Source organism: Marmota monax, unplaced genomic scaffold, assembly GCF_021218885.2.
Source record: "Marmota monax isolate L192 unplaced genomic scaffold, Marmota_monax_Labrador192_F-V1.1 WCK01_AAM20220418_F8-fsc00108, whole genome shotgun sequence".
NCBI classification, from domain to species: Eukaryota; Metazoa; Chordata; class Mammalia; order Rodentia; family Sciuridae; genus Marmota; species Marmota monax.
Window position 1 is genome coordinate 1,729,052 of NW_026694593.1, and position 23,664 is coordinate 1,752,715.

At 51.3% G+C, this 23,664-nt stretch overlaps 4 protein-coding genes, 1 long non-coding RNA gene and 1 other non-coding gene across 8 annotated transcripts; 2 read left to right on the top strand and 4 right to left on the bottom strand.

Moving 5' to 3' along the window:
* The first annotated feature begins 217 nt into the window (after positions 1-217).
* Scamp3 (secretory carrier membrane protein 3) lies at positions 218-5,481 on the top strand. Its single transcript, XM_046421575.2, has 9 exons — positions 218-430; positions 777-854; positions 1,631-1,753; positions 1,841-1,961; positions 2,504-2,632; positions 3,586-3,745; positions 3,848-3,949; positions 4,474-4,591; positions 5,033-5,481. Exons 1-9 carry the CDS (start codon positions 365-367, stop codon positions 5,177-5,179), a joined length of 1,044 nt encoding a protein of 347 aa, XP_046277531.1. The 5' UTR covers positions 218-364; the 3' UTR covers positions 5,180-5,481.
* A 1-nt stretch (position 5,482) lies between these two features.
* LOC131423297 (uncharacterized) lies at positions 5,483-6,821 on the bottom strand. The gene is made up of 2 exons (XR_009224650.1): positions 6,682-6,821; positions 5,483-5,645 (listed from the first exon to the last, which is right to left on the bottom strand). It is a non-coding gene; the product is annotated as an uncharacterized LOC131423297 (long non-coding RNA).
* On the top strand, positions 6,004-13,014 carry Entrep3 (endosomal transmembrane epsin interactor 3). 3 transcript variants are annotated; one of them, XM_046421776.2, is made up of 12 exons: positions 6,004-6,837; positions 7,035-7,091; positions 7,291-7,401; positions 7,495-7,614; positions 7,884-7,991; positions 8,747-8,922; positions 9,044-9,143; positions 9,473-9,542; positions 9,797-10,342; positions 11,731-11,799; positions 11,898-12,151; positions 12,242-13,014. In XM_046421776.2, exons 1-12 carry the CDS (start codon positions 6,613-6,615, stop codon positions 12,413-12,415), a joined length of 2,010 nt encoding a protein of 669 aa, XP_046277732.1. In that variant the 5' UTR covers positions 6,004-6,612; the 3' UTR covers positions 12,416-13,014. The 3 variants fall into 3 exon arrangements, with proteins under 3 accessions (XP_046277732.1, XP_046277733.1, XP_046277734.1); XM_046421777.2 differs by having other exon boundaries at positions 8,750-8,922; XM_046421778.1 differs by having other exon boundaries at positions 6,741-6,837; positions 6,956-7,091.
* LOC124077572 (U2 spliceosomal RNA) lies at positions 11,055-11,245 on the bottom strand. Its single transcript, XR_006846659.1, has one exon. It is a non-coding gene; the product is annotated as a U2 spliceosomal RNA (small nuclear RNA).
* Positions 13,015-18,271: 5,257 nt separating the features above from the next.
* On the bottom strand, positions 18,272-20,353 carry LOC124077416 (probable UDP-sugar transporter protein SLC35A4). The gene is given in 2 exon segments (XM_046421812.2): positions 18,272-19,346; positions 19,348-20,353. Coding segments are annotated over 2 exon segments (951 nt in total). The 5' UTR covers positions 20,163-20,353; the 3' UTR covers positions 18,272-19,210.
* A 140-nt stretch (positions 20,354-20,493) lies between these two features.
* LOC124077417 (SLC35A4 upstream open reading frame protein-like) lies at positions 20,494-20,900 on the bottom strand. Its single transcript, XM_046421813.2, has one exon. The coding sequence runs from the start codon at positions 20,887-20,889 to the stop codon at positions 20,578-20,580; it is 312 nt and encodes a 103-aa protein (XP_046277769.1). The 5' UTR covers positions 20,890-20,900; the 3' UTR covers positions 20,494-20,577.
* Positions 20,901-23,664: the final 2,764 nt, after the last annotated feature.

Here is a 23,664-nt window from a genome sequence, read left to right on the forward strand (position 1 = left end):
ACAGAGCCAGAAACTGAAAACTTGGGCTCCCGTCGCCGGCTGGCTCGTCCCAACGTGAGGCCATCTGGGAAATGTAGTTCGTTGGCAAGAGGAAATCACGTGGGGGAAGAGGCGGTGCTTGGCTACCCAGACTGTGTTGGAAGTGTCACGTGAGGTATTTCCGTCTTTTATTTTGGCTAAGGCGCAGGCGCAGCCGGTCGCTGCTGCGGGGATCCTGGCGATCCTTCCGGTCGGTTCAGCCAATCGGTGCACGGAGAAGCTAGGCGGACCGAGAGGAGCGGAGGGAGCTCCAAGGGCCTCCGCCGCCGCTACCTCCGCGGTAGGGGCGTGGAGGGCAGGGGCGGTCGAGCCCGCGGTTGCAAAAATGGCTCAGAGCAGAGACGGCGGAAACCCGTTCGCCGAGTCTGGAGAGCTTGACAACCCCTTTCAGGTGATTTGCGCTGGTCCCGTTTGGCCGGTCGGGTTGATTCTTTCTGATTATTTCGGGTCTAGCTAACTTGTGTTCCCACTCGTGACATTTGATTTGGGGTGCCGCCACGTGGGGGTGATGGTGACTCCAGAGCGGTCAGCCCTTGTTGTTGTTGGGGGGGGGCGGACCCTGCCCCTCTAAGAGGCTGGTATTGGCAGTCTTGGGTGATGAACTTAAAGGTAGTTAGTATTGGGCCAGCCGTGCCTCCGACCGAGCCGTACTGGGAGACACGGGTAGTTTAGGAGAGGTCCCGAAGAGTTCCCTCGGAGGCACTGAGTGCCAGCTAAGCCCAGGTCTTTGCCTTCAGGACCCAGCTGTGATCCAGCACCGACCCAGCCCTCAGTATGCCACGCTTGACGTCTACAACCCTTTTGAGACCCGGGAGGTGAGCAATTGGAGAGCACAGGAGGGCAAGAAAGGGAAGAGTAATGATAAGCACTGTCGTGTAGGTGCAGGGAACATTCGTGCATGCAGAGAAAGGAAGAAGCACAGCTCCTGGGAAGACACCAGTCAGCCGTGGGATGTCTAATCTTGGGGACTCCAGGGCCAAGGAGTAATCTGGTTTGAGTTCTAAAAGTCAGTCCTGGGGAGACTTCCTTGAAGTAAATCAAGATTGGGAATGTCAGACTTGAGAAAAACTGCAATTAGAAGACAAAGAATGAGGAAGATCATCCTGTTTGTCCTACTAGAATAGAAAATGGTGGGTTCAAAAAGTTAAGGGAGAGCTGGGCCCAGGGGAGCATGCCTGTAATCCCAGCAACTCAGGAGGCTGCGACAGGATTACAGACTGGGCAATTTAAACCCTGGCTCAAAATAAAAAGGGTTAGGGTGTAGCTCAATGGTAGAGCGCCCCTGGGTTCAATTCCCAGTACTGCAAAAAATAAATTTAAAAATACCCGACAAAAGAGTCGTTCAGGGGGTGGATGTGTAAAAAAAAAATGATTTCAGTCATTGTTAAGGAATTGGATGTGAGGGGTGACCAGGACTACTGCAGGTAATAAAAGAGTCCTTTAACATAAATTCAACACAAGAACTAGCTTCCTAACAACTGAGAGAAGAGTTGCTCTTAGGTAATAAATTCTGCTTCTAAGGTTTTCAAGTTGATTCTAGGTTCCTGTGTTATGAGACACTGGATGATCTATTAAATCTTTTCCTCAACAGCCATCACCAGCCTATGAGCCTCCTGCCCCTGCACCATTGCCTCCACCCTCAGCTCCCTCTGTACAGCCCTCAAGAAAGCTCAGCCCCACTGAACCCAAGAACTATGGTTCCTACAGCACTCAGGTAAAGAGGGCGAATGCAGGTGGGGGCCAGGGAGAAGCGCCAGTCCTGGGTTCCAGGACTCACACCTCCCTTGCTCATGCTGGGCAGGCCTCGGCTGCAGCGGCCACAGCTGAGCTGCTAAAGAAACAGGAGGAGCTCAATCGGAAGGCAGAGGAGTTGGACCGCAGAGAGCGAGAGCTGCAGCATGTTGCCCTGGGGGGCACAGCCAGTAAGTGGGTCCCTGGTAAAGTGAGGAAGAACTTCTGACAGTTTGGAAGGAGAAAAAAAAAAAGACTTAAGAGCATGAGCTCTATAGTCAAACTGCTGAGTGTGAGGTTTAGGGATATTAGCCATGACCTGTTAGCCAAATTACTTTCCCCCCCTCCCCCCCCGATATTGGGGCTTAAACCCAATGCCATGCACTTGGCTAGGTGAGCATTCCCATCACAGAGCTGCACCCCTAACCCCTTGGGTGGGTACTTAATCTTGAGTGTTTCAATTTATTTATTTGTAAATTGAGAGTAACATTTGTATCTCTTTGACAGAATTGTTGTGGGGGTTAAACAAAGTTGTTGGCAAAGTGCTTAGCACCATGCTCAGATGTTGCAAATAATAATAAACATTTGCTATTACTGTTGTTTTTTCTCACTCTCCCTTTGTTTCCTTGGACCCAGAATTCAGAGGACTTGGGAAGGGAGGAAAGGGGAACTGATTCCCTCATTGGTCTCTGCTTCATTTCTGGGGTCTTCTTGCTCTCTTTGTGCCTTACAGCTCGACAGAACAATTGGCCCCCGCTACCCTCTTTTTGCCCAGTTCAGCCCTGCTTTTTCCAGGACATCTCCATGGAGATCCCCCAAGAATTTCAGAAGACAGTATCTACCATGTACTACCTCTGGATGTGTGAGTACTAAGATGCCTTTTTGGAGGAAGTTACGGGTAGATTTTTTTTAAAGCCCTCGAGTCTACTCAAGAACCAGAAGTTTCATTTTACCTCAATATTTGAAAATAAAGTAATTTATCCAGGGATCTTCTTGGGTTACTTTTTAAAAAATTATATTTAAAACTCAGACCTACTCACCAGCTTGCTAGTAAGTGTATTTTCTCATCCCCACCATTTCTTTTTGCCCCCATGCATAAATAGGTGCTCATTGATGTAGCGTGCATGGAGGAGTTGAACTCTGAATTCTCTTGCCTCAGCCTCTCTTGTTGGTGAGATTTTGTATGTGCACTACTATGATCGACTGCATTCTGAATTCTTTTTTTTCCCCATTATAATTATACATAATAGTGGGATTTACCATGCCATTTTTGTACTCACACACAACATAATCTGATCAGTATCATTTCACAATATGTTCTGAATTCTTTGCAAAGAATTTATTCATCGTGGTGCACATCTGTAATACCAGCTACTTGGGAGGCTGAGGCAGGAGGATAGCAAGTTCAAGGACAGCCTGGATAACTCAGTGAGACTTTGTCTCAAAATTAATTTAGTCATTTATTTTTTTTGGTTGGGGGGGGGGGGCTAGGGATCAAACTCAGTACCTCATACTGAACCCTCAGCTCCTCAAAATAAAATTTGAAAAAGGCCTGTGGACATAGCTCAGTGGTAATATGCCCCTGGGTTCAATCCCCAGTTCTACCACCAGGAAAAAACAAAAATTCTTTGCCAGGGGATCGCTTATGATTGAGGTTTGCTTATTCCATTGCTGTGAAGCCGATTCCACCAAAGCTGGAGCTGCCTTTCTTCCCTTACACTGTCAGACCTGGGGAGGGTTATGGGGAGGGCGTGTAAGGAGCTTTCATTGCAGTTCAGGAGGACCTGTCCTTTACCCTGTCCCCCTGCTCCTTAGGCAGCACTCTGGCTCTTCTCCTGAACTTCCTCGCCTGCCTGGCCAGCTTCTGTGTAGAGACCAGCAATGGCTCCGGCTTTGGGCTTTCTCTGCTCTGGGTCCTCCTTTTCACTCCCTGCTCCTTCGTCTGCTGGTACCGCCCCATGTACAAGGCTTTCCGGTAAGTGGGTGACTAGGGACCTGGGATGGGCCCCCCATCAGCTTCTCCAGCTCTAATTTTTCTCCCAATCTCCCCATCTTCCCCACCCCCCGCCCTTTGCAGGAGTGACAGTTCATTCAATTTCTTCGTTTTCTTCTTCATTTTCTTCGCCCAGAATGTGCTCTTTGTCCTCCAGGCCATTGGCATCCCAGGTTGGGGGTTCAGGTCTGTAAGGCTGCCAGCCACTCTTATCCTCCCTTCTAATTCTCTAGACCAAGCCAGCACTGGATACTGGGATACAAGTTGTTTGGAAAAAATTTCTCCCTTGGGAGGTTCTAGTTTAATGAGAAAGACAGGACATATTTAACGTAGAACCCAGACAACTCTAGACAGGCAGAGACTAAGGAGAAGAGGTCTGTGTGTGGTCAATCTGAGAAGGCTCCCTAGAAGAGAAATATGTAACAATGAAGAGGGGAGAGAGCATCCTCAACAGAGTAGGATCTGTTTGGAGGGAGGATGCTCAGAAGAACTTGCAGAACTAGAGCTAATGGTTCACAAATTGGAATTAAAATGTGAAGAGTGCATGTAGTGGGGATTGTGGTTCACGGCATGCTGCCAGACTGGCAGGGGAGTGACTGCTGATGGGAGGGGTGGGGTGGGACAAGTCAGGACTAACTGAGTGGAGAAGCTGGGAGGACTTAGACCCAGATGTGAGCAGCCCTTGTTACAGGCACATGCCTCCCCTACAGTGGCTGGATCACGGCTCTGGTGGTGCTGAAGAACAACACAGCTGTAGCTGTGCTTATGCTGCTGGTTGCCCTGCTCTTCACTGGCATCGCTGTGCTGGGAATTGTGATGCTAAAACGGGTGAGGGGCTGTGTGGAAGGTGGGGCCAGGAGGGTGAGATCAGGGGTCTCTAGGGGCCTTATTGGAACAGGAGGAATGGGAGCAGGCCAGATTGAGGGGCGGGTTCTCCACTAATGGACTCCTTATGTATGTGGGGGAGTGTCTGTACAAGTTTGTGTGTGGGGAGAGAGGGTCAGAGTCCAGAGGGAAAAGAAAGAACAGCAGGGGCTGGGATTGTGGCTCAGTGTTAGAGCTCTTGCCTAGCATGTGTGAGGAACTGGGTTTGGTTCTCAGCACCGCATAGAAATAAATAAAGGTCCATTAACAACTAAAAAAATAAATAAATAAAATGATCATATTTAAAAAAAACAGAACAGCAGGCTGGTGAGAGGTGGTGGTGTCAGGTGGGGCAAGGCAGCAGTGACTGGACTGTGCTGAAATGTCTCTGCCCTCTTCTTGCAGATCCACTCCTTGTACCGTCGCACAGGTGCCAGTTTTCAGAAGGCCCAGCAAGAATTTGCTGCTGGTGTCTTCTCCAACCCTGCGGTGCGAACCGCAGCTGCCAATGCAGCCGCAGGGGCTGCCGAAAATGCCTTCCGGGCCCCGTGACTCCTGACTGGGATGCCCTGGCCCTGCCACTTGAGGGAGCTGACATAGCCCCATCCCTGAGGTTTCTGGGACTTGGGGAGACATCACTACTTGATGGCTTCTCCATAGTGCCCCCAATTCCACGGCCATGACTGCTGATCCTGACTTGGGGGTGCTGGGAGCCCACTGTGACCTATCACTGCTCGCCCTTCCCCCCATCAGGCCACACTGCTGCCCCCTCTCACACGCCCCAACCCAGCTTCCCTCTGCTGTGCCAAGGCTGTCGCTTCGGTTATTTAAATAAAAAGAAAGTGGAACTGGAACTCACCTGTTTCCTGAAATTTTAATGGGAATTAAGTCTTATAAAGAGTGGAGGGTACCGGGCTGGGGATGTGGCTCAAGCGGTAGTGCGCTCGCCTGGCATGCGTGCGGCCCGGGTTCGATCCTCAGCACCACATAGAAACAAAGATGTTGTGTCTGCCGAAAACTAAAAAAAAAAAAAAAAAAAGAGTGGAGGGTACTGGGGGGAAACAGAAGCCTTCGCGCTCGGGAACCTCAAGGCTTGCGTGTCCCCTGGGAGTTGTCGGCCGGGCAGGGCGGGGGCGTGGAGTCGCGGAAACACGGGGAGCCTGCTCCCCGCTCTCCACGAACACTGGGGAAGAGGCCGCCGTCAGCCGCGGACGCCGCAGCCTGCAGCCGGGAGACCGGGTGGGGCACCACGTTCGCGACTCGGCCAGGGGCTGGGCCCGCCTCCGCCGGCCTCCCCCCCCTCCTCGGGTTCCTGGTCCTGACTACAGTTCCCAGGGTGCACCGCGCGCCACGCCCCTCCACCGGCACCGGCCCCAGCCCCATCCCCCGCCCCTAGTGTCCGACCTGCTGCAGCCGAGCTGGGGGAGCGGAGCATGGGGGGATGGGAGCGGGACAAGCGACCCGGGAGACAGCGGCACCGCGGCCTCTCCCCACCAGGCGGCCCTGGATCCTACTGGACATCCTGAGGGCGTACCGACTGCGCCTCTAGAGTCACCCCGCGACCACCCCTCCCCTCTTTAGACTTCTACCCGCCTCGCCTTTACCCTTCCCACCCATTCCTGCCACCCATTCCTGGGCTCCGGACCGCCGCCCTCTCCTCTCTCTGGAACCGGCCCTTCTCGGCGCCCCTCTTCCCTAGGGAGATGCGATGAGCCGGTGCCCCCGCGCCCTCATTGCCGCCCCGGGCACAGTGCCCATCCTGTGCCCGTGGTGGGGAGGGAGCACCCCGAAGTCCCTCCGTGACGCCCCTCCCGTGGGCGCCCCAGCAGCTGGCGTCCCTGGGCGATGTCCCGGGGGACCCAGCCAGGGGGCGGGCTCTAGAGCGAGGGGGGTGGAGAGGAGAAAGAACCCGGCCTTGGGTGCCTCTGAGATGCTCCCAAGCGCCAGGGGGGGCCGAGCGAGGTGCAAGCAACCGGGCGGCAGGCATGATGCCCTCGCCTAGTGACTCCAGCCGCTCGCTAACCAGCCGTCCCAGCACTCGGGGCCTCACCCACCTCCGCCTCCATCGACCCTGGCTGCAGGCCCTTCTCACGCTGGGGCTGGCCCAGGTTCTCCTGGGTATCCTGGTGGTAACCTTCAGCATGGTGGCCTCCTCTGTCACCACCACTGAGAGCATCAAGAGGTCCTGCCCATCTTGGGCTGGATTCTCGGTGAGTTGGGTGCACAGTGGTTGGGTGGGAGCGGCTCCTCGGGCCCCACCCCTCCTCACCAGCTGCAAGCCCACATCCTCGCCTCTCCTCCCTCTCCTGGTCCTTTCCCTCCTTGCAGGGCTGGGTGCATCCTGTGGCGAGGGGCTCACCCAGGTGCCTCCCCTGCCAGGCTGAGCCTGTGCCCACTCTGTCCCCAGCTGGCGTTCTCCGGGGTGGTTGGCATTGTGTCCTGGAAGCGGCCATTCACTCTAGTGGTAGGTGCCAGGGTCCAATGCCCACCGGGAGGCAGGTGCCCAGCACCAGAGGGGATGCCCACTTATGCCCTCAGGAAGGGAATTGGCTCTCCAGTTGGTGCCAGGCAGGGATGAAGTGTCTGTGAAGGAGTGGCTCCATCCATGGTAGAGGGGTACTCATGAAGGTTCTAGACCTGAGTTGGCACTCTTTTTTCCCCAGATCTCCTTCTTTTCCTTGCTTTCGGTGCTCTGTGTCATGCTGAGCATGGCTGGCTCTGTTCTCTCCTGTAAAAATGCTCAGCTGGCCCGGGACTTCCGAGACTGCTCCATGGTGAGATTTGAGGAGGCACTGATTGGGGGAGGTGTGCAGGATACCTGAGTTTGTCCTGACTCAGGCTGCCTCACCCTCCCCACTCCTACTCAGGAAGGAAAGGTCTGTGTGTGCTGTCCCTCTGATCCCCTACCTCGGCCCTGTCCAGAGTCAGGGCAGGAACTGAAAGTTGCCCCTAACTCCACTTGTGAAGAAGCCCGAGGTGCCCTCAAGGTGAGCATGCACGCCACCCCACTCCTCCAGCCCTCACAGTTCCTTCTTCTACCGTGTTTCTGGGTGTCATTCTTGCCTCCCCTTCTGAGGTTCTCACAGGGCCAGAATAGTTGGGATGTCTAATTTTTCAGTGCCGGGGATCAAACCCAGGGCCTTGAGTATGCTAGGCAAACACTCTTCTCCTGAGCTACATCCCCAGCCCTGAGAATTTGTGGGATTTACCACGCCCCAAGCCCTCACTCCCCTTCCCCTTTCTCTTCCCTTCCCAGAATCTGCTCTTCAGTGTTTGTGGGCTCACCATTTGTGCCGCCATAATCTGTACTCTCTCTGCTATTGTCTGCTGCATCCAAATCTTCTCTCTGGACCTCGTGCATACGGTGAATGGGGAGCTAGGGCCAGGGCCAGGCAGGCATGGTGAGATCAGGGGCTTGTGAGACCAGGCTTGATGGGACAGTGGCTACAGGTCTAGCTTCTGAGTATTAGGAGCTATGGATCACTGGGCATGATGATGATTGGAGGCATATTTAGGATGCCAAAGGGAGGGTGAAGGGGACAGATGGGAATGAGTTAAGTACCTGATGCCTATCTGACCAGAAGAGGGGGCTTTAGAGTGCAAGCCTGGGTGGGGTGGAGTCAACAAGGTCCTAGATGGAAATGGGGAAAAATAAAAGACAATTCTGGAGAACAGGTGGTGATTCTGGAAATGAGGCCATAAAGAGGAGGAATTTTCGTCTGGCATTCCTGTGGTCCCAGCTAGCTGGGAGGCTGAGGCAGGAAGATTGCAAGTTCAAGGCCAGCCTATGCAACACAGCAAGACCTTGTCTCAAAATAAAATAAAAAGGGTTGGAGATCTAGCTTAGCGGTAGAGCACTTGCCTAGTACATGCCAGGCTCTGGGTTCCATAGCAATACCATGAAATTGGGAAGGAAAAAAAAAATTCTGGGTGGGCAGGGCCAGAGGTGGAGGTTCAGGGTGGGGGCAGGGTTAAGAAGGAGCTTCTTGTGGGTAAGGGAGGAGCCTGAAGTGGAGTTTCTTGGAGGGGGCAGGACCATAAAACAAGGTAGTGAGGAATTCCGGCCAAAGAGGTTATTCCCAGAAACTAGGCTCACTGACCTACTTGCTTGCTCCACAGCAGCTGGCCCCTGAGCGCTCTGTCTCAGGCCCCCTGGGGCCTCTGGCCTGTACATCCTCGCCTCCAGCCCCTCTCCTACACACCATGCTGGACTTGGAGGAATTTGTACCACCTGTGCCCCCACCGCCCTACTATCCTCCAGAGTATACCTGCAGCTCAGAAACAGATGCACAGAGGTGAGGTCCTGCTGGGAAAACTGAGGAAGGGGTCTGGGGTTGGGCCTGGATTGGTGGGGGAGGGATCTTCATGGAGTAGGAGTTACTTTCCAGGCATTGATCCTCTTCCTTATCCTACCAGCATCACGTACAATGGCTCCATGGACAGTCCAGTACCTTTGTACCCTACTGATTGCCCCCCTTCTTATGAGGCCGTCATGGGACTACGAGGAGACAGCCAGGTGAGAGCAGGATTTGGTGCAGTCTGGGAAGCCAAGAACAGAGCCTGGTAAGCTGAGCAAGTTGTAGGTGATGGTTAAGGATAATAATAGTTCTCAAGATCATTAAGCACTACCACATCCACTGTCATCTTTGATCTTCCCTAGAGCCTGGTGAGATGGGTAGGTTAGGAACTTGTATTTCTATAGTACAGTGAGGCCCACTTAAATTAAGTGACTTGTACAAAGTGACAAAGCTAGTCCAGAATCTACTTCTCCCAGAGCTCTTTCTGGGCATGGAAGTGGCCATGCCAGCATGAGGGGCTGACCCTTGGCCCTTGTGTCTTCTACAGGCTACTCTGTTTGATCCTCAGCTTCATGATGGCTCCTGTATCTGTGAGCGTGTGGCCTCAATTGTAGATGGTGAGCAGAGTCAAGACGGGTGGGTAGGGGCAGGGCAGCCAAGGACAGCATGGCTGGGTGGGAGCAAAAGGAGGGGACTCTGGCTGAGCTGACTTAGGGATAAATGAGGGCTGTGGCTTCTTGGAACCCTGGACCTGTCTCCTCTGAGATAACGCTGGAGGCACAGTGGCCCTTGGAAGGCTGGGCTCGGGAGAAGAGGACTGTCTGCCTGGGTCCGGACACCTGGTGCTATCAGTGCCTCCTGCTGCCCACAGTGTCCATGGACAGTGGGTCCCTGGTGCTGTCAGCCATCGGTGACCTCCCGGGCGGCTCTAGCCCTTCAGAGGACTCGTGCCTGCTGGAGCTGCAGGGCTCCGTGCGCTCCGTCGACTACGTGCTCTTCCGCTCCATTCAGCGCAGCCGCGCGGGCTACTGCCTCAGCCTGGACTGCGGCCTGCGAGGCCCCTTCGAGGACAGCCCCCTGCCTCGGCGGCCCCCACGGGCTGCCCGCTCCTATTCCTGCTCTGCCCCGGAGGCCCCACCCGCCCTGGGTGCCCCAACCACAGCCCGCAGCTGCCACCGGCTGGAGGGCTGGCCACCCTGGGTGGGACCCTGCTTCCCCGAGCTGAGACGACGGGTCCCCCGGGGAGGCAGCCGCCCAGCAGCGGCCCCTCCCACGCGAGCCCCCACTCGCCGCTTCAGCGATAGCTCAGGTTCCCTCACCCCACCGGGGCACCGGCCTCCTCATCCGGCTCCCCCGCCACCGCTGCTGCTGCCACGGTCCCACAGCGACCCGGGCATCACCACCTGCAGCGACACTGGTGAGCCTTCCCTTCTATCTCTGCCATTGAGGGGAGGATAGGCACTGGGATTTGAAGGTCAATTATGCCCACCAGGACTTGGGACCTTTTGAGGTCCCTGCGGAAAAAGAAAGGACGCTCTTGCAATACTCCCCCCACCCCCTGTATCGCGGGGTTGAGCCCAGGCATGCTTTACCACTGAGCTACACCCCCCGGCCCTTTTATCTAATTTTGAGACAGGGTCTCACTAAATTGCCTAAGCTGGCCTTGAATTTGTGACCCTCCTGCCTCAACCTCCCAAGTGGTGGGATCACAGTGGGTAGGCCAGCTGCAGTACACTTCTCTGGTACTCCCTCCCCAGGGACAAAGCTTCCACAGATTCTTGGCTAAAGTGGAGAACCTTATTTTTTCCCTCTCAGTAGTGGGGATCCAGCCCAGGGCCTCAAACTCACCAGCAAGCACACTACCACACAGCTACACCCCAGCATCTGACTGTTTTGTTTTGTTTTGTTTTTTGTACTGGGGATTGATCCCAGGAGCATTTTGGTTTTGAGCTGCATTCCCAGCCCCTTTTAAATTTTATTTGGAAATCGGGTCTTGCTTAATCACCAAGGCTAGTCTTGGGCTTTTGACCCTCCTGCCTCAGCTTTCCCAGTAGCTGGTATTACAGGGAACATTATGCCACCACACCCAGCTGGTACTTGTTTTTGTTGTTATTTTTAAATCTCCCTGAAGGGGGTGCACCATTCCTAGAGGGACTGCAATACCAGGTTGATGTGCAGAGTGGACAGAGCAAGCTCCTATTCCATCTCCTTAATCCCCAAATCCATTTACTATATTATCCTCAAATAGAGGACATATCAGATAGTAAGCTGACTGGAATGGATACTACACTTCGTCTTAGCCAAAAAGCTGAGAATCAATGACTAGTTCCATGGTTCCCAAGTTTGGGCTGCTTACCTAATCTCTACAAACCTCAGTTTCTCACCTGTAAAACAGGTGTAATCACAGTATCTCAACCAGAAGTGCTATGGAGTGGCTGAGAAAGGAGACAGAGGAAGTGGCCTATGGCCACGCCACACTGAAGGCACTCACTCTCGTCTGATCTGGGAAGCTCAGCAGGACTAGGCCTAGTTAGTACTCAGAAGGCAGATGATGCAGGTGAACAGCACTAGCTCAGGAATGACTCTGCTATGAGGTGCTGCAGTCTCGAATAACAACACTGTCATCCGGTCTTTGTGCACCGTCCCATCTAGTTTCTTGCAGAAGTGGGCCGAGATGATGATCTCTTGATTGGATGTGGAGATAGGAGCCATGGGAGCTCTCTGGGCTCGAGTTCTCACAGGAGAGTGGGGAAGTGGTGGGTGTATCCACAGAGTGCTCTCATTTACTCCTTGTTCCTCCCCCAGCTGACTTCAGGGACCTTTATACCAAAGTGCTTGAGGAAGAAGCTGCCTCTGTTTCCTCTGCAGACACAGGTCAGGCCTGCGGTTGGCAACTGGGAGGTGAGGATGAGGGGATGACTGTTTGGCCCTCTCTGTTCCCCGCATAGCCCAGTCTCTTCTCCTCTCTGCAGGGCTCTGCTCTGAAGCCTGCCTCTTCCGCCTCGCCCGCTGCCCTTCCCCCAAGTTGCTGCGTGCCCGCTCAGCTGAGAAACGGCGCCCTGTGCCCACCTTCCAGAAGGTTCCCCTCCCCTCAGGCCCTGCACCTGCTCACTCTCTGGGAGACCTAAAAGGAAGCTGGCCAGGCCGGGGCCTGGTCACTCGTTTCCTCCAGATGTCCAGGAAATCCCCAGACCCCACGGGCACTGGAGCTCATGGACATAAGCAGGTAGACATGAGGGGAGCCAGGAAAGATCCCTGAAAAGCCTGAAGCACCAGGTTGAGCCATACTGATGCCCTGTCCCGTGTCCCTCTCCAGGTGCCCCGGAGCCCATGGGGCCGGCCAGGCCGAGAAAGCCTCCACCTCCGCAGCTGTGGTGACCTGAGCTCTGGCTCCTCTCTGCGGCGCCTCCTGTCTGGCAGGAGGCTGGAGCGTGGGACGCGCCCCCACAGCCTCAGCCTCAACGGGGGCAGCAGGGAGACTGGGCTCTGACCTGGGTTTCCTGTTACACTGAACAGATCCAGATGAATACTGGGGCCACAGGTACCAGCTGGTTGGGACCAGCAGCCCCCAGCACCCTCTTGCATTGGCTGGCGCGCGCACACACACACACACACACACAATAAAAACCCCAAAACCCGCTATATATCCCCAGAAGTGTCTCTTTCCCTCTGCCTTTGGGGCTCCTGCTGCTTGCTTCTGCCCCTTTGGACTGGGAGAGCTTCTGTCCTGTGCTGCATGGTATTCAGGCTGTCAGGGGGATGCCCCTGCTTACAGCATCGGAGGAGGAAAATTAATAAACTCCCTCCAGCTCAACAGTGACTGATTCTCAGGGGCACTCTGGTCAGGGAAAAAAATGTGTCCTGGGTGTTTAGGTAGAGGGGAATCTGTGCCTGTGTGATGGGGTGATGAGGTGGGCAACGAAGAGCCAGAAATCTAGGTGACCTCTCAGCTCTGCCACCTCTAGCTGCATGACCTTGGGCAAGTTACTTAACCTCAATTGCCTGATCCATAAGACATTGTGAAGATGAATGTTTGTAAAGCTCTTAACACACAAAGTAAGCCTTCAATAAATTTCAATTTCCCCCTTCTCTCTTGGACCTTTTTTTTTTTTTAAAGATAGGATAGGATCTTGCTAAGTTGCTGAGGCTGGCAACCAACTTGTAACTCTCCTGCCCACTCTCTGGAGTAGCAGGCATTCTAGGCATTTGCCGTGCCCCTGTGCCCATCTTTTCCTAGACTTCTCTAATCATCAGTGAAACTTAGCCTTGAATTTTCTTAAATATGAGATATTAGGACATTTCCAGAAACCACATTGTATCTCTGCTCATTTTGATAGCAAAAGGGTTTCTTTTTCTTTCTTTCTTTTTCTTTTTTTGTACTAGGGATTGAAACCAGGGAGCTTAACCACTGAGCTACATCCCCAGCCCTTTTAATTTTTTTTTAAAGTTTGAGACAGGCCAGGTGTGTTGGACCATGCCTGTAATCCCAGTGGCTGGAGAGACGTAAGACAAGAGAATCATGAGTTCAAAGGCAGCCTCAGCAACAGTGAGGTGCTTAGCAACTCAGTGAGACCCTGTCTCTAAATAAAATACAAAATAGAGCTGGGGATGTGGCTCAGTAATTGAGGGCCCTGAGACAGGGGCTTGCTAAATTGTTGAGGCTGACCTCAGACTTGGAATCTTCCTGCCTCAGGCTCCCGAGTTGATGGGATTACAGGCTTGTGCTACATGCCCAGCTCCAAAAGTGTTTCTATCTTACTTGTTCCCATTCAAACATCCATTCTCCCTATCTACTTCCAGAAGGCTACTTTCCCTACCTCTCTCCAGCTACTGTTCCCTGCTTACCCCACACCTTATGGGGCATGGACTAGGAGGGCTTTATCATTGAGCTCCAGCCCCAGCCCCGGCCTTTTTTATTTTTTATGTCTTTTTTGTTACTGGGGATTGAACCCACAGATACTTTGCCATCCCTAGTTCTTTCTATTTATTAACTTATTTTGAGATGATCTTGCTAAGTTGCTGAGGCTGTTCTTGAACTTGGGGATCCTCCCGCTTCAGCTTCTTGAGCAGCTGGGATTACAGGTAGGTGCCACTGGACCAACCTTAGCCACTGCTCTTGACAAAGTTTTCATCAATCATTTCTCTGCCTCTTTAAGCAGCAATTAACCCAAATAATCAGCATTTTTTCTTCTAGAAATTTTCCCTTTTTTGACTTCAAAAACATCACATTCTCCTATTTCTCCTCCTACTTTACCAGCTTTTATACCTCTGCTGGACTGATTCTACCTCCCTCTTTCTGTAAATTCCCCTATTAAGGTCCATGTCACGTTAATGTGTAACTCTAGCTTTGTGAGCTCCTACCTCCAACTTGACATCTCTTGCTTGAGCACAACGGAATTTGGGGTACCCACCCCATCATTTGCTCTTCTACTATTTCCATCTCAATAAACTGCACCACTATTGCCCAAATGCACATTCCTAAGGCTTAGGAATCATCCTGACTTCCCTCACTCAACACACCAATCCTATCCCAAATTCATCAAAGTCTCACTATCTCTCCAGCTACCTAGTGCGGGCCACAACCACCTCTGAATCAATCTATTTCCACTCTTTATCAAAGTGACAATAAATCATATCAAAGCTCTTCCTATATCTACTGGCTTCCCATTGTATTTATAGTAATCTCCAAATTCTTTACTGAGACTGTGGTCAAGCACAACCGGGCCCACTCTCTGCTTCAGTCAAAATGCCTCCAAGGACCAGGAACCTTTTCTTTCCCCAGCATGAAATGTTCAACGCTGTGTCTGCAGCCTCACCTAATTCAAGTCCTATTTCCACTCACCTTCTCAGTGAGCACACCATCCCAATCTAGTTGGTAAATCATTTTGTTATTGCTTTTTTGTGCTGGGGATTGAACCCAGGGCCTCAGCCATGGGAGTCAAAACTCCACCAGAGTTATACCCTCAGCCCTACCATCTTGTTTTGAGCATAAGATTTATCATTAAAATTATCTTGTAAAAATACTAATCTCTATTTTATGGAATGAAGTGTTGCTGGATTCTAGAAATGAAAATAAAGCCAATATGTCTTTAAAATGAAATAAAACTATCTTTTTTTGTTAATATGTTTGTGTCCTCCCTAGAATATTAACTCCCAGCCAAGCTTGGTGATCTGCACCTGTAAGGACAACAACTAGGGAGGCAGAGGCAGGAGTACCACAAATTAAAATTATAAGTATAGGACTGGGGACATAGCTCAGCTGGTAGAGTGCTTGCCCCGCAAGCACAAGGCCCTGGCTTCAATCCCCAGCACCACAAAACAAATAAATAAATAAAGTAAAAGGACTGGGGATGTAGCTCAGCTGTAGAGCAACCCTGGGTTCCATCACCAGTACCAAAAATAAATAAATAAATAAGAATATAAATGCTCAAGAGCAGAGCTTGGGGGCTGGGAATGTGGCTCAAGCGGTCTCACGCTCGCCTGGCATGCGTGGGGCACGGGTTCGATCCTCAGCACCACATACAAAGATGTTGTGTCCGCCGAAAACTAAAGGAAATAAATATTAAAAAAAAAAAAAAAAAGCAGAGCTTGCTCATTGCATGGGATCCAACACATAGTAGGTCTTCAACAAACACTCCTTAAATTACTAAAGTGGCGCAATCGGAGGCCCTGTAGACAGCTTCAGCACACTGATGGTGGGGGCCACACTGTGCCCTCTAGGAAGGGGAAGGAGGATGGAGCGGCACTCCCAAGAGATGGCGTCAGACTGCAAGGCTTCTTGAATAATTCACCGTAATAACAATACAGCCTCCGTAAGGGTTGAAGCACGGCCAGCACAAAATGAGGCAGGAGGAGGTGGACACTGGGGTTCTCGCAGCTTCAGGGTACCGAATGTTCTCCATCCTCGGGCTCCCTAAGGAGTAAACTCAAGAAACCTTGCTCAGCTCGGGCGAGAGGGAATCGGTGCGAATTCAACCCGCCCCACCCTTTACCCGACTGTCCGCTGGTGGACGTCGCGCGCAAGCGTGGTAATACCCTTGCGCTGTATCTGGACCACGGTTGACCAGTGCAAACTGCCCATCCCAAGGACAAACCAATGAAAAGTGGGGACGGGCTCTGGGTTCCGCCTCCGCGGGAACGCCCATCCCCTTTCGGAACAGGCCCCGCCCCGCCCGCCTGATAGTCTCGCGACTGCGCATCCCGTTGGCGTCCGCAGGCTGCAGTGAGCTTTCCCTCGGCCTCCGGTTGGGGCTGCTGTTTCGCCTTGCGAACAACAGATGTTGCATCCTTTGGGTTTTAACTGCCCTTCTTGCGTTTGAACTTAACCTTTTCATCATCATTGTTATTATTTTTTGGGGACCTTTATTTTATTCATTTATTTTTATGTGGTGCCGAGGATCGAACCCAGGGCCTCACACATGCTAGGCGAGCGCTCTACCACCCAGCCCCAGCCTCAGCCCATCATTGTTATTATTAATTGTAGAGATAGTTGTTTTTTATAAATAAAGAAGAGATGAGGGGGCTGGGGCAGTGGTAGAGCGCTTGCCTCGTATGCGTGAGGCACTGGGTTCGATCCTCAGCAACATATAAAAAAATGAATAAAATGGAGGTACTGTGACCATCTACAACTGAAAGAGAGAGAGAGATTCTTTTTTTTAAAAGGAGATAACACTTCTTTTTAAAGACGATAAAACAAATCCTTTTCGCGCTTTTTAAGGGGTAGAGTCGGAAGAAGGCTGTATGTTTTGCATTCTTCAATCATTCGACAAACGTTCGCTGAGTGTGGGACCCAGGAACTGTGCTAAGCATTGGGGATCAGGAAACCAGCACAGATTGATCCCTACCTCACCGGGCTTATACACCGATAGACCAGTGCACAGACGAATGAGTATGTCGTTCTTTTATGAGCTGGCGCTTTGCCTGATATTAAATTGTTTGTACAGTTGATTACAACTGTGGAAAGACAAAGGAGATGTGAAGGCTCTGAGCAGGTGTTACAGGAGAGATGGGAAGGTGAGGCAGAATTTCTTGGAGAAAGTAACATCGGAGGTGCATTAAGGAGGCTAAGTGGAGTGGAAGCCTGTGCATGATGAAGGAAGAGCCTTTGCTATGATTCAGAGAGAAAGGATAGAGAGCCAGGGACAAGTGGGTGGCAAGTTGTTATTGGATGCTGGTCTTCCTCTGCACTTGCCCCCTCCAGTCCGGTTTCTATACAGCAGCCAAAGTATATTTTAAAAAATATAAATCTTATCTTGTCAGTTCCCTGCTCCAAACTCTTCAGTGAATTTCCATCTTAGAACAGAATTGAACCAGCCAGGTGGTGCACACCTGTAATCCCAAGGACTCCAGAGGCAGAGGCAGAGGCCAGCCTGGGCAACTTAGCAAGGTCTTCAGCGCCTCTAAATAAAAAGTAAAATGAACTGGGGATGCAGCTCAGTGGTAAGCACTCCTGGGTTCAATCCTCAATACCAAAAACAAAAACAAACAAACAAAAAACATAATTGAAACTCTGCTGTGGCCACCAAGTCCCTTCAGAATCTGACTTTTCTGCTTCTACAAACTCAACTTTTTACCACTACCCCTCCCACTTCCACCACTCCAACCTCTTCTTCAATTTATTTTTCATCCTATCATTACCCAAATTGTGTGTGTGTGTGTGTGTGTGTGTTTGTGTTTGTGTGTGTTACTGCCGCCACTAGAATATAAGCCCCATAAGGCTGGGAAGGTTGTCATTTTATTCATTGCCATATCCTCAGAATCTAGAACCATGCTTGGCACATAAGTAAATTCCCAGTTAATATTTGTTCAGCATTTGAATTGGAGCGTGCATAGCAAGGGTGCCTAACTCAGGCAGAGGAGTGAGGAAATGGGACTGATGATGCTAGTGAGGCTGAGGACTTAATGATGAATAGTCATTCACCTTTTTTCCAAAAGGGAGGAAGGGCCAAATATGGTGAGACAAGGCTGTTCTCCCACCACCTCAAAAGCCTGAGGTAGGAGGATTGCAAGTTCAAGACTAATCTCAGCCATTTAGCAAGGCCCTAAAAACTTAGTAAGACCCTGTCCCACAATTTAAAGAGGAAGAAGAAGGAGGAGGAGGAGGAGGAGGAAAAAAAGGGCTGGGAATGTGGCTGGATAGTTACATACCCTTGGGTTCAATCCCTAATACCGAAAAAAAAAAAAGGAGGAAGAATAAAAAGTTCAGGTCAGAGGCAACAGCAGACAAGATAGAATGTGGCCTCTTGATGGCAGACAAGGAGATTGGAGCATACGGTGTAAGTGAAGAAGTGAGAAACAAGGGGGGACAAAGACGCCAGCCCCCAGAAGACTTTTTTTTTTTGACTGGTTGTAGGAAGCACCCTACATCCTAGAACACTTTATTAAGACCTTATTGCTTATGCAGTTAAAAGAGACATTGATTAAGCTATAGAAGTTTCTGTACCTGGTCCCAGGTCAATCTGTGCAGAGCTTTCCCAGGCTGTTGGGAGCTGGGACACTACTAAGCAGGGATAGGACTCAGAGTGGGAAAGATGCTACCTCCTAAGAGCCTTAGAGGTGGCAGTGGGCTTCAATAGGGCCCTTGGGTGAGCAAAGGGGTTAGGAGTATAGGTTTAAGCCAGGATCCAGGGGCAACATTCCCTGAGATGAGTCAAGCCCCAGCCCTCTGTGGGGTTTCCAGAACAAAGGCTGGGTAAGGGAAGCAGCACTGTGGAGGGGGTAGGGGATATATCTCCAGGCAGTGCTGGAGCTGAGGGACCTTGGCAGAGTGGCCTAGGTGACAGCTATATAATTTGTAGCAATTGGGCCTTCCTGCATGACTGTTGGGTGTGAGTGTCCCTTATGAAGAAGTCATGCACCAAGGCGGGGCTTGAGCACCAACACCAGGCCTGGGTAGTGGGTATATTGGGGTGACCACAGTGGGCAAGGAAAGCCACCGGTCACCCATATCTCATTTTGTTTATGGAAGATGAGGCAGGGAGCCTTCCCCATCAGGAATGGAGTCATTTTTTTCAGGCCTAGGTATTGATGCTCCCAATTCTTTAGTTTGGAAGAACTTGGGGGTGGGTGGGGAAGTTAAGTTTCCTTAACCAAATCTACTCTTCATGTCTCCTAGAAGCCTCCTTCATACAGCACTTCAAGACTAACTTGGTTGCTCTCCCTTCTCCAGCTTTTCTCACAAGGCACTTATTACAGTTGCTAAGGGGAGGAAAGGAAGAAGTTTGAGAGATGACTCTGGTGGTGGTGCCCAATCTATAGAATCAGAAGCAAGCAAGGTGGCCAGGGGCTAGTGACTACCATAACACAGGCGCACAGCCAGGCCAATGAGCAGTGTGGCCAGGAAGAATGTAGCTGTGAGTTGCAGCCGTAGCAGGGCTGCTGAAAGCATGGCATTGACCACTAATGAGCAGGACACAACAAAAATGCTTCATGACAGCGGACATGAGCAGTCCATTTAGTGCTTGGCTCAGCACCACAAGTGCTGCCCATCCTGAGAAACCCTCCAGGAGGCCTGGGCCAGGACCACCACCTGCATGCAGACCAAGGTTCAGGAGCACACCAAAAGTGTAGAGGAAGAGGTTTTGAAGTGCGAGGGGCAGACGCTGTCGCTTCATGAGCAGCTCTGTGTATACAGACGACAAGCCTGAGATGAGACAGTACAGGATGAGCAGCAGCAGTCCCAGTGGAGTGATATGCAGGGGCATGGGGCTGGCAGCAGCTGCTAGAGGCCCAGGAAGGGTGTTCCCAGGGTCCTGAAGGCCACCTGCTGCATAGCAGGCCCCTGCAGCCATCAGCAGCAGCAGTGCCAAACCCTGGTGTGCAGAGAGGCGGTGCCGGAGACAGAGGCAGTAGAATAGGGCTGTGCTTCCAATCTTGAGATTGCTCAGCACCTGGTAGGTGCTGGGGTCCATGTAACGCTGTAGATAGATCACCAGGTTGTTGTTGGCGCCATAGAGCAGGGCAGATAGTGCAAAAGGAGCAGCTTGGCGCCAGGGTGGGGCCCCTCGGGGCCATGCTTGCCAGCCCACAAGGAGAGAGAAGGCGCACAACAGTAACTTGGTCAGCTCAGTGAGCAGCACAGCTGAGGAGGGCCGAAAGGGCACTCGCCCATCCACATGGCACAGCGCCAGCAGTGGGGCATGGGCACCATACATGGCAGTGGATAGGAGGAGCATCAGGGTCCAGCGGGCCTGCCTAGGACGGCCCAGGCCTGGCATACCACCTTCCTCTACACTCATGCCCTCATCAGATCCTGGTTGCCTGTGTAACTAGCAAGTGGCAGAGGAACTGGGGCACATTTAAGGGATATTAAGTTATGAAGCCAGCTCCCAGGAGGAGCTGGTACATTGCCAGAGAGAATACTGAGGATCAGAGTCATCTGTACACTCCACAGTTAGGGCTGGAAGAGGAAGGGGCTGATGAAGCATGGTCTTGGGGCCAGTCTCATGGAGCTGGGGAGGGAAGGAGTCCAGGTTACAGTCCGACAAGCCACTGTGCACCCTCTGCAGGAAGAGAAGCTAAGATGAAGGTGGCAGGACAGGTGGAGACAGTAAGTAGATGACAGCCAGGGAAGCTAGATAGTATGTCTGTGTTCGAAAGGCCTCCACCTGTAGGCCCCAGCTGTTCATCCTGCTTCCCCCATAGGATCTAGAGCTAGTCAGGCCCCTTGCGCAGTGACCGAAAGTAGTCCCTCAGTGTCTTCTCCACGTTGGGCACAGCATATGCCTGAGCTGCATAGATGCCAGTGAAGGTGCCAACTGCAAAGCCCAGTACTGCCGATGCCCTCAGTTTGGCCACCACATAGCCAGCCAGGAATCCTTTGAGGAACGGGGAGGACAAAAGTGAGCCATCCTGGCCCACACCACTGCTGACTTCGTCTTCCACTTGCTGTTGCAGGCGTTCCAGCTGGTTCTTGAGAAATGCCAGGTCCTTAAGCTTGGGCAGAGAATCCTTGTCATCCGCCATCTTCCCCGCCGAACTTGTTCAAGACTTTTTATTTTTTAATTTTTTTTTTTATACAGGGGATTGAACCCAATACCAACTTGACGATGATTGAGGATTGAACCCAGGGGCACTTTACCACTGAACCGCATTTCCAGCCCTTTTCATTATTATTTTGAGATAGGGTCTTTCAAAGTTGCTTAGGGCCTCACTAAGTTGCTGAGACTGGCCTCAAATTTATGACTGCCCTGCCTCAGTCTCCCAAATTGTTGGGATTACAGGTGTGTACCACCACACCTGGCTTCCCATAAATACCCCCCTTTTTTGGGGGTACCTGGGATTGAACCCAGGGGCTCTTAACCACTGAGCCACATCCCCAAGCCTTTTTTATATTTTATTTAGAGACAGGGTCGCACTGAGTTGCTTAGGATCTTGCTAAATTGCTGAGGCTGGCTCTCAACTCGAGATCTTCTTGCCTCAGACTTCCAAGCCACTGGGATTACAGGAGGGTGCCATCAAGCCTGGCTTCGCATTACCCTCTTACAGGGTTTGAGGGAGTGTGGAGCAAAAGGTTTTAGAAGGGAAAATCGTAGCCTCGGGATTGGGGTCTTAGTTCCTTCCTTCCTTCTTCACCCTCTTCTTCTTCCCTCCTCCGTCTCTTTCCTCGTCTCAGCCATCGTGCCCTCCTCTCCTTTCCCTACTTCCTTTATTCCTCTTTCTTCCCTCTTTCCTTCTTTCCTCTCTGTTCTCTTGTTTTCTCTCCTTTTTTCCTCACCCTCTACCCCTGAGCTCCATCCTCAGCCCATCCAGTTCTTCTGGAGAATGGATTGGAGGGAAAAGTAGAAATCAAAGGCAAGAAAGAGGCTTCAGAATTCTAAAGAAAAAAAAAAGCTGGGATGAGGATAAAAGGAGGAACAAAGTCAAGAATGAGCTCCACTCTCTGAAGGAAGGGCTTCTGTGGAGGGAGAGAACAGAGAGAGAGAGTGGGTGTGGCTGGTGGAGATGCTCTTATGATGAGGGGTCTGAGAGACGCCCAAGCCCAAAAGAGAAGTCTAGCAGGCCAACTCAATACAGAGTCGATCCCCGGAGAGAGACTGGGATCCATCCGAGGTGGAGATTTTGGAACCAAAATCAACTATAAGCTGTGTGGTTCTCTCTCTGGAGAGAGCTTAAAGTGTGAGAAGAGAGGACCTAGGACCAAACCCCATGTAACATGCACAGACAGAAGGAGAAGCTTGCAAAGGAGAAGTGGGAGGAGTCCAAACCCACAGAGTAGGGAGTCCTGGAAACCAGAGAGGGTTTCAAGAAGGGAGAAGTCAAGGGTCAACCGGGTTAAAAGTTTAGGTCAAAAAGGGCAAAAGATTAGCAAGGAAGAGATCCTTGGTGACCTTGGCAAGATCCATTCTGGAGTGGAAGGGGTCCAGATGGTCTGCTCCTAGAGTGTAGGAAGTGTGAGAGAGGACACACCCAGTGTAGCCACACGCCCGATCACTTGGCTATACACAATATTACACGCATCGTTTCCTGCAATCCTCATGAAAACCCTTGAGGACTAGGAAACCACATCTAATAAGGAACAAGCATGGATTTAAATCCTACATATAGTCATTCCAGTCCAAACTAAAACACCCTTCCACATTGCTTCTTCTTAAGGGGACAAGTGAGAAATGATGCTGGCCAGAGGGAACAAGATTGGAGGTAGAGATCTTGGATAGATGACTTCTTTGTACCAGGACTAGACTGGTGAAAATGGGACCACAACTCCATTATCAGGTCAGTCAAATTATTAAATTGTTGTTGTTGTTTTGGTTTTGGTAAAGGGAACTGACCAAGGGCACTTTACCACTTTACCACTGAGCTACAGCCATGAGACAGGGTCTTGCTAAGTTGCTGAGACTGGCCTTGAAAATGTGATCCTCCTACCTCAGCCTCCTGAGTTGCTGGGATTACAGGCTTGTGCCCACCATCTTGTGGTTGCTTTATTTTTTGGCACTGGAGATTGAACCCAGAGTGCTATATTCCCAGTGCTTTTTTATAATTTACTTTGAGACAGGGTCTCACTAAGATGCCAAGGCTGGCCTCAAACCTTTGTTCTTCCTGCCTCAGCTTCCTGAGTGGCTGGGATTACAGGCATGTGCCATGGCCTGGCCAAATTATTTTTGTACTAATGCTTTTCACTTATATTTATTTCTCAGTTGTCCTCCCTTAGTCTTTAATTAAAAATTTTTCTGTGTTTTAAACCCAGGACATTACTCTACCACATAAACCCAGGACAATACTCTAGCTGTCTTTTGTTTTGTTTTTTTGGGGTGCTGGGGACTGAACCTCATGCATGCTAGGCACATCTTTACCACACTAAGTTACACTCTCAAACCCCTCGCTGTCTTTTTAAAGCGCTGTACAAAGGAAAAAGAAGAAGATGGCCACCTGGTAAGCCCCTAGTTGCCCACAGTGAGGCCTAGGTGTTTGAGGTGAGGTGCCTCTGGCAGTGGTTCTCAGTCGCCCCCTAGGGGACATTTTGGAAATATATGTGTGTAGCTGAGGCTCTTGAGAATTTAGTGGATGGAGGTCAGGAAAGGCATTCTAGAATGTGCAGAACATTCCTGCACAGGGAAGGATTGTCCTTCATTCACTTGATCTTGAAGTGTTCATCTTTTTTTTAAAATACATTTTTTGGTTGTAATTGGACACAAAATCTTTGGTGTTGAGGATCGAACCCAGGACCCCGCACATGCTAAACAAACACTCTCCCACTGAGCCACAACCCCAGCCCTTGAAGTATTCATCTTTACAATATAT

Bases quoted from the DNA above. Each gene is read 5' to 3' on its own strand.
- Scamp3 (XM_046421575.2), top strand. From the start codon at position 365: ATGGCTCAGAGCAGAGACGGCGGAAACCCGTTCGCCGAGTCTGGAGAG. The intron at 3,746-3,847 runs GTAAGTGGGTGA...CGCCCTTTGCAG, and splicing joins CCCATGTACAAGGCTTTCCG to GAGTGACAGTTCATTCAATT. The intron at 3,950-4,473 runs GTCTGTAAGGCT...CCTCCCCTACAG, and splicing joins ATCCCAGGTTGGGGGTTCAG to TGGCTGGATCACGGCTCTGG.
- Entrep3 (XM_046421776.2), top strand. From the start codon at position 6,613: ATGATGCCCTCGCCTAGTGACTCCAGCCGCTCGCTAACCAGCCGTCCC. The intron at 7,092-7,290 runs GTAGGTGCCAGG...TTTTTTCCCCAG, and splicing joins AGCGGCCATTCACTCTAGTG to ATCTCCTTCTTTTCCTTGCT. The intron at 7,992-8,746 runs GTGAATGGGGAG...CTTGCTCCACAG, and splicing joins CTCTGGACCTCGTGCATACG to CAGCTGGCCCCTGAGCGCTC.
- LOC124077417 (XM_046421813.2), bottom strand. From the start codon at position 20,889: ATGGCGGATGACAAGGATTCTCTGCCCAAGCTTAAGGACCTGGCATTT.